The sequence below is a fragment of the Scomber scombrus genome, chromosome 11 (assembly GCF_963691925.1).
Source record: "Scomber scombrus chromosome 11, fScoSco1.1, whole genome shotgun sequence".
Taxonomy (NCBI): domain Eukaryota; kingdom Metazoa; phylum Chordata; class Actinopteri; order Scombriformes; family Scombridae; genus Scomber; species Scomber scombrus.
In genome coordinates this window covers 25,550,502-25,563,320 of record NC_084980.1, presented here as the reverse complement: position 1 = coordinate 25,563,320, position 12,819 = coordinate 25,550,502, and the positions used below count along the sequence as shown (strand labels likewise).

At 35.7% G+C, this 12,819-nt stretch overlaps 1 protein-coding gene across 1 annotated transcript; it reads right to left on the bottom strand.

Moving 5' to 3' along the window:
- Positions 1-4,122: 4,122 nt before the first annotated feature.
- Positions 4,123-11,679, bottom strand: LOC133990077 (CD48 antigen-like). Its single transcript, XM_062428256.1, has 4 exons — positions 11,622-11,679; positions 5,984-6,292; positions 5,618-5,902; positions 4,123-4,226 (listed from the first exon to the last, which is right to left on the bottom strand). Exons 1-4 carry the CDS (start codon positions 11,677-11,679, stop codon positions 4,123-4,125), a joined length of 756 nt encoding a protein of 251 aa, XP_062284240.1.
- Positions 11,680-12,819: the final 1,140 nt, after the last annotated feature.

The window sequence follows — 12,819 nt, the reverse complement described above, 5'->3', positions numbered from 1 at the left end:
ACATCATTTTTGTTTGAATTCGAAATAAGTAATAATGTTCTTCCCTTCAATGTAAGTTCTGGTGCATACTTCCTGTTACCCCAATGTTTACTGTGAGGTCACCTCCTTCTGAATCCTGCTATTCACAGCTACCACCAGATGGAGCCAAATAGGACACAAAACTCATTACAATGATTTCAATACAGTAGATGTGTGATGAAATGACTGAATGGTGTACATATAATTGTTTATTTTTAATGTACAGTATTTTATGTTAAAATGTTGAATAATTAATTGAGCCTTTTGGGGTGGTTGTGATGCACCTGTGACTTTTAATTAACCTTTGCTGGTTGCTGCTCTGCTATGTCTTTTATATTAATGCTTTATATTGATACCTTTTAGAACTTTAAGATTTGTTTCAAAAGTAAAATGTGTAACGAATAAAATCTATTGCTATGTGCAACCTCAGCGCTAGATGTCACTAAAATCCTACAGACTTGTACTTGTATAAAGCAAAGCAAATCATTAGAATAAGACCCTGAAATAAGAGCTTTTTTGCAACATGTAAAATGATTTAAAAGTGATTTTTGTTTTTTCTCCCCCATTTTTAAAAATCTGACCTTTTAGATATTGTTATGTTGTCATTATGTAAATGTGAATGAACAGTTGTCTGTTTATATACATCAGCTCTTCAACAGACCTGTTCAGGATTTCAACCACTGGTATCAATTAACCTCCAGAGTCCCAGTGACCCTGAACATGATCAGTGGATGAAGAAAAATGGATGAATGGAAAAAATAATAAATATGGATTTTTATTCAGCTAATGAGATTCAGTGTTTTTATTTCTCCTTCATCTGAGTTTGTTGTGTGTTCAGTGTATCAAATGTGACATTTCAACACTGTATCCTTTTGGAAAGAAATCCGTTCTACAGTATTTGAGGGGGGAACAAAGTCTACTCTATTTAATCACGTACAATACAAGGCTCTGAGTGATTTATAAAAATAATCCTACACGATATGATATGAGATTTTGCTTTATTTACCCCAAAGTTAAATCAGCATACATACTTATGTGTTGGTCAGTGTGTATCTCTCATCACATTGTCATTGAGTCAAGTTTGAAACCATAATTCAGATAATTTGTGCTTCTATGTTACTTTTTTAAGTTTCATTCAGGCTTTAGATATAATAATAATAATAATAATAATAATAATAATAATAATAATAATAATAATAATAATAAATGTTATTTGTAACACACTTTACATTTAAAGCAAATCTCAAAGTGCTACAAAGGAGAAAACATCAATATTAAAGACAGAAAAAAACATAAATAATTAAAAGACAGCTGTTCTGCTAAAAAAAATGTTTTCAGTCCTTTTTTAAAACTCTGTACTCTGTGGCGCCCTCTGCTGGTCATGAAGGGCATTCCATAGACAAGGGGCAGCAGAACTGAAGGCCTGATCACTCATGGTGCTGAGTTTTAGTCCTGGAGAGGAGGAGGAGATTAGAGTTTGTAAAGCGGAGGGATCAGGTTGAGGTTAGTGGGGTGAGTAATTATTTCAGGTAGAGAGGGGGTATTACCATAGATGCACTGGTGAGTCAGGAGGGAGATCTCTTATTCAATCCTGGTGGAGACGGGAATGAAGTGAATGGAGAACAGGTGTCATATGAAAGACCTGCTGTTACTTTGTGCTGCATCAACATTAATTTAGTTTTGCTTTATTTATTTGACAGAACAAGAATATTAGTCATCATGTGTCTTCTGTGCATTAAGACATGACTTGATTTCAGCTGTTTTTAATAAGATTAAATGTTAGTGTGCAGATTTAGGTTTCAAAGAAATTATGGAGCAGACAGACCAGACAAATTGGTTTTAATAAGGCTGCACAAACAAACTTCAGGAACAAATATCTGAGGCTGCATTGATTTGTATTGATGGTGTAAATGTAACTGGGTCGGTCTGCGTTGCGTTCTGTTAAAATGAGTCCAAAAGACAGCAAAAACGTTATTTTTAGGCTCTTTTATCTCTGCAACACACCTCTCTCAGTCAGGATAAATGCAGACTCAACATGAGAATGACATAAAATACAATAAAATGTGAACAAAGTGCCACAAACTTGTCTCAATTTATGTGACAAAATTACATTGATAACATATTTAGCTTAAATATTAACAGCATGAAATGTGAAATAATAATAATGTGAATGTAAAACAATTGAAACACGGATATATATCATACAATGAAACACTTGAAATCTATCCTCTATCACACTTAACACAGTTAACTTAACACAATAAATTGAAAATGAAAAATACATTTACTGAACTGATAATGGGAGTACATTACAACATACACATAGCCTACCTGTTAAAATGAGTCCAAAAGACAGCAAAAACGTCGTTTCTTAGGCTCTTTTATCTCTGCAACACACCTAACATGAAAAAACACAAGCTTGTGTTTCAAGTAGAGATGGCCCGTTCGCGAATGAATCAGTTCAAACGAACGACTCTTTAAAACGAACGAACTGACCTGATTCCCCGTTTCACTACTCTGTCGTTCTTTCGTTCGCTATGTTCACTGTTAAGTTATCAGAGTGGTGAAGAGGGACTGAGAAAGCCAGCCAATCGTAGGTTGTCTGTTGAGTCACTCGCTCTCAAGTTGCGTTCACAGACACGCAGGAAGGATACTGTTCTGTTGAAGCACCCTATTTCGGGGTGTTAGCGAATGTTAAGCTAAATGTTAGCTTTCCTGAGTGTCTTTGAACGCATCTTGAGAGCGAATCACTGACTGAACGAGACCGACTGAGATGATTGAACGGAGCGACTGACTGAACGAGACCGACAGGAGAGATATGAACGGAGTGACTGACTGAACGAGACCGACAGGAGAGATATGAACAGACTTAAGTATCTGGGCATAATCTCTCTTTTTTAATAACACACATAACAGTAACGTGGCCCAGTTCGTTACAATATATCTGCCAAGCTTTTAAACATGTTTGTCAGCATATTGGGTCTTTATTTCTTTATTAGTAGCCCTTGCTAAAAGTGAACAAAAAATGAAGACAATAAATTAGCTGATTTAGCCGGAGTCTACTCTCTATTTACCTTCAATACATGTACATTTAATGTGAAGGTGTAAACACATTAGCCACTGTTGTATTGTACATAATCATGAAGTTGCAGCTATGTATTTACTTTGAACTACTGTGTTGTGTTGACCGTTAGCACGATCGTTTGAGAACGAGGAGCTGAGAACCGTGCATTGTGATTCACCGTTAAACAACGTTGTACCGGAAATACGACTGAACGAACTAATGAACGAACTATATGAACCGATTCTTCCAGCTGAACTGACCGACGGGAACTGAATCTCGACAACGAATCATGAAATCCATCACTAGTTTCAAGCGTGTGTCCCACAAGCCGAAATGATGAAAACCAGCCACACAACGTTACAGGAAAAACGTGTTCAAGCTAGTTTTTAAACCTTAAAAACTCATCTGTACAGGTAAAAAGAACGACAGAGAATTACACAGCTCGTCTACAATAACAATATTAAGTATGAATACACTGCTGTGTGCACTTAAACAACATTAAATCTTAAAATTCACACTTTATGGTCGCGCTGCCTTGAATACATAGTCAGGATAATACAGACTGACCAGAGACGGGAAATGAAGCAGTATGTCTGCTAATGGCCACCAGAGGGCGCTAGAATACAACCTCATACAGTACTCCCAATAGCAAGAACAGAAGAATAGGGGATTTTTTGGTGAAATTACTACATATTACAACAGAATACATAACATAAGAAACAAAAATTACGAAGAGTATATTGTTACATAATACTGATTTATTTTTAAGGCAAAGCAGTTTTATTAAACAAGTAGGTGAAATAAAGAAGATTCAATCAGCACCTACTACAGTATGTTGATGATGAAGTTGCAAAATCACACTCTTCATTAAGAGAGACTGACTATTTTGACAAAGTGAAAAGGTTGTGATATGTAGCACAACAAGCAAGCAAAGCTCTATAAACTGAACTGCATTCCTTCACACACACAGTGGCGTCTGCTGTTCTACTTGATAAGAAAGTGAATAACAGATTTGTTGGTGTAGAGTTGTCTCTTCATGTTTACTTATTAAGCCTCTTCATCAGGTGGACACTGATGACGGCAGACACCATGATGATCAGACCAACAGACAACACGACTGTCCTCACCAGGTACAGAGAGAAACCTGCAACACAACACAAGTTATTTTATTACAGAATTGACAATACAGCACAACATACAACATACTGGACATAATAAATGACCCCAAATACTATATTTAAAAAACATTTTGTGTTTTGTGTTGATTTTTCTTTATTTTTGCCTTTTCTGTTTAATCACTACATTTTGTTCAAACAATCAATGTCTGTCATACACGTGTAACCCCAGTTACCAAAACAGTGAAATAAAATAAATTAGAAAATTGATTAGAGAAAGGTGAATGTATGTAGATATCATTTTATTAGTAAAATTAATTGAAAAGAAAAAAAAAGAGAAGAGAAAACATGATAAAATAAGGAAGAATGCAAGTTTTATTTAGTTTAGTTGATTAAAATTTCAATCAAATGATAATTTGTAAATACAGAACTGTGGTTTTGAGTGATTTTGAAAAAGAAAAAGGTATTTGATCTGTGAAGTGATTATTATTATTATTATTTGGCTTTGCGGTTACAAGGCCAAGTACACCCTTCCCCCCTCCCCCTCCTCTTCCTTCTCTTCGTCTACATGATCCCTTTCCTCTTCTTCATCATCTTCATCCCCTCCATCCTCTTCGTCCTCGTCATCCCCTTCATCCTCGTCATCATCTTCATCATCACCTGCATCGTGACCACCAGAGACCTTCATTCTTCAGCTCGGCTGGTTCCTGTAGTGCACATCACAGTCGGGCTGAAGTGGCGAGCCAACCCCTGAACCTGATAGAACAGTTTAATGTTTTATTTTATTTTTATTGATAATTGGAGATTTTTATATTGTTGTTATTATTATTATTTTGCAAGTATTTTATTGATTTATTGATTGATTGATTGATTGATCTCATTTTAAAGGAAACTACATATGGTTGTTACACATGTTCTGTACTTTTTTGAAGCAATGACTACAACAACAGTAAACTGTCACTGACACAGACAGAAAAATCCTTAATAAACTTTAATAAAAAAAGACTATTTACTGCAAGGTACCTTTTCTCATTTTATTAAGTATTTTGTTTTATCAAAAATAATCTGATATGACTAACTGACTAAAATATTGCAACTGAATAAGTCATGTCATTAAGACTTTATAATGCGCAAATTGAATGAACACAACGCAATAATTGAGTATTCAAACCATCAAAAGGGAAATACTGTATGTTTGCAGAGCATTTGTATTGATATGCATTATATTGCTAAACAGTATGTTTCTCTATTGTTGTGCAGCTCATGTATGATCCCTTGTACGCAAAGGTCTATAAAAATGTCACAGGAGTGCACTTTGGTAAAATTTCAGTGTAATAATTATCATAACATTTCAATTTGATTTCATCCATGAGGCCCAACAGTCAGAATGTTTTTATTGCACATTATCTTTCAGTCTCACCAGCAGTCAGAGAGCAGAAATGCTGAATCTCCTTCATGTCTCTGGTCCAGCTGACCTGGTTGCTATGGTTACAGATGATGAAGTCATTCAACAGGTAGACACGGAGAGAAGAACCAGAGGTTGTGACCTCTGACTGCTCTCCTCCCTCCTGATTGCAGGTTTGGGTGTCACATCTAAAAGTGCTGCTGATGAGAGAGTCCTCTGTACTGCAGGTCACAGTGAGGTTACAGGACTCTGTGCTGTTAGACACAGAGTTCACTGACAGCTGAAATTGAGACACTGGATCTAGGGGACAAAAGGTAGGTGTGAAGGGTTATAAAACTGTGTACTACTGTGTATCAGTGTTTGAAATCTAAAGAAACCTACCTTGAATTATGATCTTGTATTCAGCTACAGGTTGGTGTTTTACCCCAGCTATGAGTGCAGTGTAATATCCACTGTCACTGTGTTGCACATTCTTCAAAATCAAAGAGTAATTTTTTACAGAAAACTCAACCCTTCCTTTATAACTGTCACTTATTCTTGTTCTTGTATCATTAAATAATCTCACAACATTGGAATTGTTATTGTATGTCCAACTAAATTCAGTATCTTCTACTAGAACAACAGGTTTGTTAACATCCAGATGTAAATTCTTCCCTTTCTGCACAAACACAGTTGTCACATCACTGGACCCTGTAAAAAAAACACATATTAAAATCACTCGTATGCTTTTTCAGTCACAACTGTTTTTACAAGTGGTCATTAAAAAGTGAGAGTATTGCTGTCACTGCCTTTATTCCCCAAATACTAAGTAATTTTTATAAATTTCTGCAGCATTATGCTTCCAAAGTAAATGAAGATAAGTGGAAAAACTGCCAAATTGACTCATCTGTTACTGTTGACATTGTGAATATAGTAAAGTTTTGGACAAGCTGAGTGTCCGACCATGATGTGAGAGTGAGAGTTGCTGTCGATGCCTTTTCTTGCCAAACACTGAGTAATGATTATAGATTAATTCAAATGATTTAAGACAAATAAGCAGACAGTCTCGTCTAGATTAATGGACAATAAATGTAATGACAAATATTGATGAATTCATAGCAGTTTTATGCATGTAATAAAGTTTTCCCCCCATTATAAAATACAGACGCTTCCTCTTCCATGCTCTGCTACTTTGTGATCATTATCATCATGCAGCCACCTGCTGTCTAAAAAGAGATATGCCTGCTACAGCATATCAGACCAAAATCTCAATAAGCAATCATTTACTCTTTTTTTGTTGTAATTGTAACCTGATAATGAAAATGTTTCCTGTTGGGTGTACTTTGTACACTAAATGTTTATCAGTAAAAAGAGTTTTAGAAGTTCAACAAAGAGTGAGAAGACAGAAGCTGCAGTTCTTCTAACTGTGAAGTAGTTTATTATTATTAATAATAATAATAATAATAATAAAAATAATAATAATACATTTTATTTGTATTGCACTTTACATTTCAGCAATCTCAAAGTGCTACAGAGCAGAAAATTAAAAAAAAATGTTTAAAAAAAGGTTAAAAGGAGAACCTATAAAAGACACTTAAGATTAGTTTTTAGGTCTCTTTTAAAACATCTGCAGTCTGTGGGGCCCTCAGGTGGTCAGGGAGGGCGTTCCACAGCCTCGGGGCTGCAGAGGTAAAGGCCCAATCACCCACGGTGCGGAGCTTGGTTGACAATGTTAATGACAAGCTCCTCACTGTAGATTTAGATGTATAAAAGTAGAGGTATAGATGTATAGATGGTCTGTGGCTGCTTGTCTTCAATAAAAGCTGTCAAACTGATGAAGTGTAAGTATTGATGTGGACACTATGGTTAGGAATATGTAATCAAGTATAATCTGAGACAGAAGAAGACATAAAAGTCTGCATGATTTTAACATATTAAACAATACAAAGGTTTCAAGAACTTAAAACAGGCCTCAAAAAAAGTATTGAGGAAAAACAGGAAGTAAACATTTGATTTCTTCATTTAGTTTTAACAGGTTTTCTGTGGAAATAAATTCTGCTCTATATTGCAGTAGATCCTTTCTCACACTAAACACATGTCATCTGTAAGCACAAAATAGATCCTGCACACACACGCGCACACACACACACACACACACACACACACACACACACACACACACACACACACACTACAGGGAAGTTTAGTTAAAGTTTGTGCTTTGTCCTAAAGCTCTGTGATTAAGCCCCTTTTTATGTAGCCTAACAGTTTTCAATAACCATCATTTATTGTGGTTCTCTCATTAATTTGTGTCTCTACGTATATCTATGCCTGCATCGATATACTTTTTGTACTTTTGTACTTTTTGAACTACTGTAAAGTCTGTGCACATAATCTGGGAAATGTCTCCGTATTGGTTTTATTATATGTGAAGTTATCCATCATTTTGTACAGAAGCGTATTGCTGCCTCGCCAGAAAATGAAAAAAACGTTATGTTAAAGAGATACAAATATCTAGGCATCTGGTTGGATCAAAAACTTACATGTAAATTTCACATTGACACACTTACAGGTAAATTAAAACAAAAAATAGGAAAAAATAGTTACTCCACCCACCATTGCAATAAATATTAAAAAGTGGGATGGGCACCGTTATCTGTGAGATGAGACATGCACTGGTTCATTTTCATTTACAAAGTCTTGAAAGGCAACATGCCATTATACATCAGCACTTTATTAAATCTCATGGTAACTATTCTACACGTTCAAGTGATTATTTAATGCTCAAAGTTCCCCGGACTAACACTGAATTTGGTAAAAAAAAAAAAACTGCTTTCAGTTTCTCTTCTGCATCTTCCTGAAATACTTTTCAACAGACACTCAAACTCAACACAATCGTTACCATATAGACCAATTTATAAATATGATCTCCAGCTACTCTGCTTTTGAATTTGTTGCTGTTGTTTATTTTTGTTGTTTGTTTCTTTGTTCTTCTCTGCTCTGGACATCATTGAAAATGAGGGCTTGCCCTCAATGATCCCCCCGAGATTTAAATGAAGGTTAAATTAAAATAATTAAAAAATCTATCACGTTAAAACGTGAAGTTTCAATATCACGTTATAACGTGAAACTCATATGAAAGAGGAAATTGTGTGCAGAGAACGGATAGGGATTTTAGCTCATAAACACGATTTAAGTTGTACTTAATGTTTGGGTTGAGGCATGATGAGATCCTGCTGTTACTGAGCCTAGTGAATGATACTGTGATATGATTACACTGAGAGGGATTTTAAAGTTCACGGGAATGTATGCGCTTATGGTAGAGTCATTCATTCATTGATCTGACGTAGGAGGAGCCACGTCAGTCCACAAGCACTAACACACTTTAAGGTGAGCAAAGACAGATCTCTCTCCGTAGCTTACGTGGTAGGATGAAATGGCCGCAGCATGTTTTAACCATAGATAAAGCCTCACTTCTAACAGCTGAAGGACAATAATCACATCAGATAGAGGACATGGACATGGAAATTGGCGATGAAGTTTAACACTTCATCGCCAATTTCTGGCATAGTGTTCACGTGATCGTCCATGGAGCGCACGTGAAAAGTTAATGGCAGGATGCGCTGAACTAATCAGAGACCTCTGCGGCACTGGAAGAAGTATCTCGCGTGAGCCGATGAAGAGGGAGTTTTGGATTTTATTTGTTCATAACAGCAGCTTGAACTCTATTTAACCTGCAGCTGTGTTTTATGGACTTTTGCTTGTATTCTGGTTGATTTGCTCCGTCTCGTGCGTCCATGAGAGTGTGAGTAATAAGTTATCATTCTGTTACTGTTCTTAATTATATTCTGGGTGTTAATCGGCAATTTAGTTGACAGTACTGTACTGTGTCTTGTGTATTAGTTAATTGTTGCCGATTTAATATTCCAATTGATGATCCCTGATAATATTGTTATGTTGATTAATAGTGTATTGCTGTGGCTTCAGGTGTTTATTAGCCAGTCACGGCAGTGTAGTGAGCGTGCTGATGCGTCCATTAAGGGACCGTCGCACATTTATTTGTCTCGCCCTCTGTGCCAGTGAAATAGACATGGGCCTTTCTGAGCTAAGAGGTTGCTTTTGTTGACAGTCTCTTAAAGTCCTTTAAGTTTATAAAGACTCAAATCTTATCATTTATTCCTCTTTTACTGTTTATCATTATATAACCTTATTATTGCATTGTGTAATTTCTGTTATTATCAATATTGCATACGATTAATATGCACATTTCCGTTTATTCCTTTATTGTAGTAACCACACACAGACAATACCAAGAAGAGTTTATGCATCAATAAATGAGGGGCATCTCAATGAGAGTGTGTTAACTGGATTCATTAACCCTTCAACATCATTCCTGTTCTTACCGGACAATCTGTGGAGAGTGCAGATACATTCTTGAAATCAGTGTCTTCTGATTATTCATCTGTTATTAATAAGTCTCAAGTTTGGTATTCAGTAAGCCAGCACCTATTTTATACATGGTGTTTGCCCCTCTCCACACCAGCAGCGGACCGTTTCGTGACGCCGTGGTTTACGGAGAAAGTGAGTATATCACTTCCACCTCTACTTGAGACCAACTATGACTTTCACGTTATAACGTGATAAGCTTCACGTTATAACACTTTGAGTTTTCTGTATGATGAAGTCTCAGCTTTATAGCGATACCAATATCATCTTTCTACACCAAATATTCAGTGAGATGATCTTCCAAAGTTTGGCTGTCATCAAACGTTATTTTTGAGAAAAGGGGCTTTAAAGATAATCATTCACATTCAGCCATTTTTCACTTGGATTGAAACACATTTATTAAGACTCAAATGAAGCCAATATTGTTGGTGACGTTTATATTGGTAGCCTATACCTTCACATATGTATGTGCACGTGACCTTGTGATTAACTATAATCCGACGTTGTATGTCGTCATCAACCATGAGTGGAATCTTCCTCTGTCTCACTTTCAGCGTTATGATCGGAGCTGATGTTAAAGTCGGTGGGCTGAAAGTCAGACTCAGAGGTTGAGCTGCTGTCAGCCTCTGCTCCACTAGACTATCATCATCTGGTGTGGTGAAATAATCCAAAATTAGCCATGTCATCATGTACCTCTAATGGGAACGGAATATAAAAAACTGAGCAATGTCAAATATCTAGTTTGGCATCTTCTCATCTATCAAACTTTATTCAGCCTTGGCAATAAACAGGGAAAAAGAGCTTCAAAACTACATATCATTTGAATTTTTAACTAATAATAAGCTGAGACTCTGTCTATTCAGAAACACACACAACCCCCAAACAGGCAAAATCAATGATCAATGATGGAGCAGGTCACATGTATTAGCACTTAAGGAAAGCAGGATTGATACTTGATTCATATGAATATAATATGACTATTTTTTGCCCTTTTTAATTAGTTATTTAAAATTAAACCAAAAGTCAGTTCAGTTTATCATGTTGTGATTCCAGAATTATTTTAGTTTTTCTGTTTTTTAATTTTACTATTTTAATGCCAGTAAAATAAATTTATATTAAAGTATTTTCCCAAAATGATGATATTCCTGGCAGTGTGGTGAAGGCTTTGCAACTCATAGCAAAACAAAACTTTTTACAAAACAGTTTATGGGAAACAATTAGATAAAAATCAATTAAAATCTGAATGAGTCTAACAGTGAAGGTATTGAAAGGAAATATACTAAATTTTAAAAAACTTCACAAATGTTAAGAGTTAAAAGATATACTGACACTGGCAGCAGAAAATGACGAGCGCATACCTCAACAATAATACTCTCTGCATGTTACTTTAACACAAAATGAAATTATTAAAAATCTTAACATCTAAAAACGTTTTTTTTACAAAATTTTCACTAAACACATGGCTCAGTTTTATAGCATTTTATATCAATAATGTCTAATTCAAAAACGACTTCCAGCAGTGACTCACTATAACAACCAGACATTGAAAACAAAGTCAATCAACAATAGAAAATATTTAAAGAACATTTTTTACCTTGTGTTTCCCATGAATACAGCACACAGACAGCCAAGAGAAGTACAGCGAGAGCCATTGTGTGTTTGATGTGACACACAAGATGCCCTGCACTCAGCAGGAACTTGCCTTGCAAGATACTCCCCTTTTTTAGATGTAATTTTAGTAATATTTGAGCTCCACAAGTCAAATCTCCAGCCAACACACTCATCATTCAAAAATCTAAAAGAATACAGAAACAACTGAAATGAAATATGGCCTCTAATCTCAAAATTAACTTTATTAAATCATGTTTTAGAGAGAAAGGTCTCATTTGAAAATACAGATCTCACTTTGGACTACATTAACCCACCAGAGCTTAATGTTGATTAGATAAAAGTTAAGCAATCATGTTCCAAACAATTTCCAAAATATTGAAATAATAATAATCAGTGGCTTTTTATATTTCATATTCTCACCTCTCAGCAATCACTACTGGTGTCTCCCTAAGACTCATTTTCCTCTGTAGACCGTTTACTCTTCATGTCCTTGTCGTCTAGACTGAACATTAAAAGGGGCTTTGATAGAATGTCTGTAGTTAATTTGGCAATGTTAGTTACTCAAAAATCACATGAAAAAACAGATGATCAGATCTCTGCTCTCCAACTGCTGGTGAGACTGAAAGATAATGTGCTATAAATACGTTCTGATTCTTGCTGTGTTCATTTAACGTGCACATTATAAAGTTTTAATGACACATGCATGAGACATATTTAGTAGTGATGTTTAAGTCAGTTGGTCAGGTAAGATTATTTTTAATAACATTTCATAAAATTTGAAGGGGTGCAGTGCAGGGTGCTTTAATGGTAAAAATTATATTGAGAGTCTTTCTGTCGACTGTTGTTGTAGTCGTTCATTCAGTGAAGTACAGAACATGTATGACAGACATTGATTGTTTTAATAAGAACAAAATGTAGTGATTAACCAGAAAAAGCTAAAGTAAAGAATGAAACATGAAATCTTAATAAAGTCACTTATTAACAGTCCCACAGTGAAAATTGCAAGTGTTTTTGGTTTAGCTCATCTCTGCTCTGATCTCCGCTACAGCGCAGTCTAAACACACCCAATGGATTACGTCAAGGTTTGCAGAAGTGAGCGTGGGTTGGAAACTCAATAGGTGCTCCCAGGTCACCTTGGCAAGTGGTTTGAGTGATTGGATCACAATGCATCTTGGAGGTCA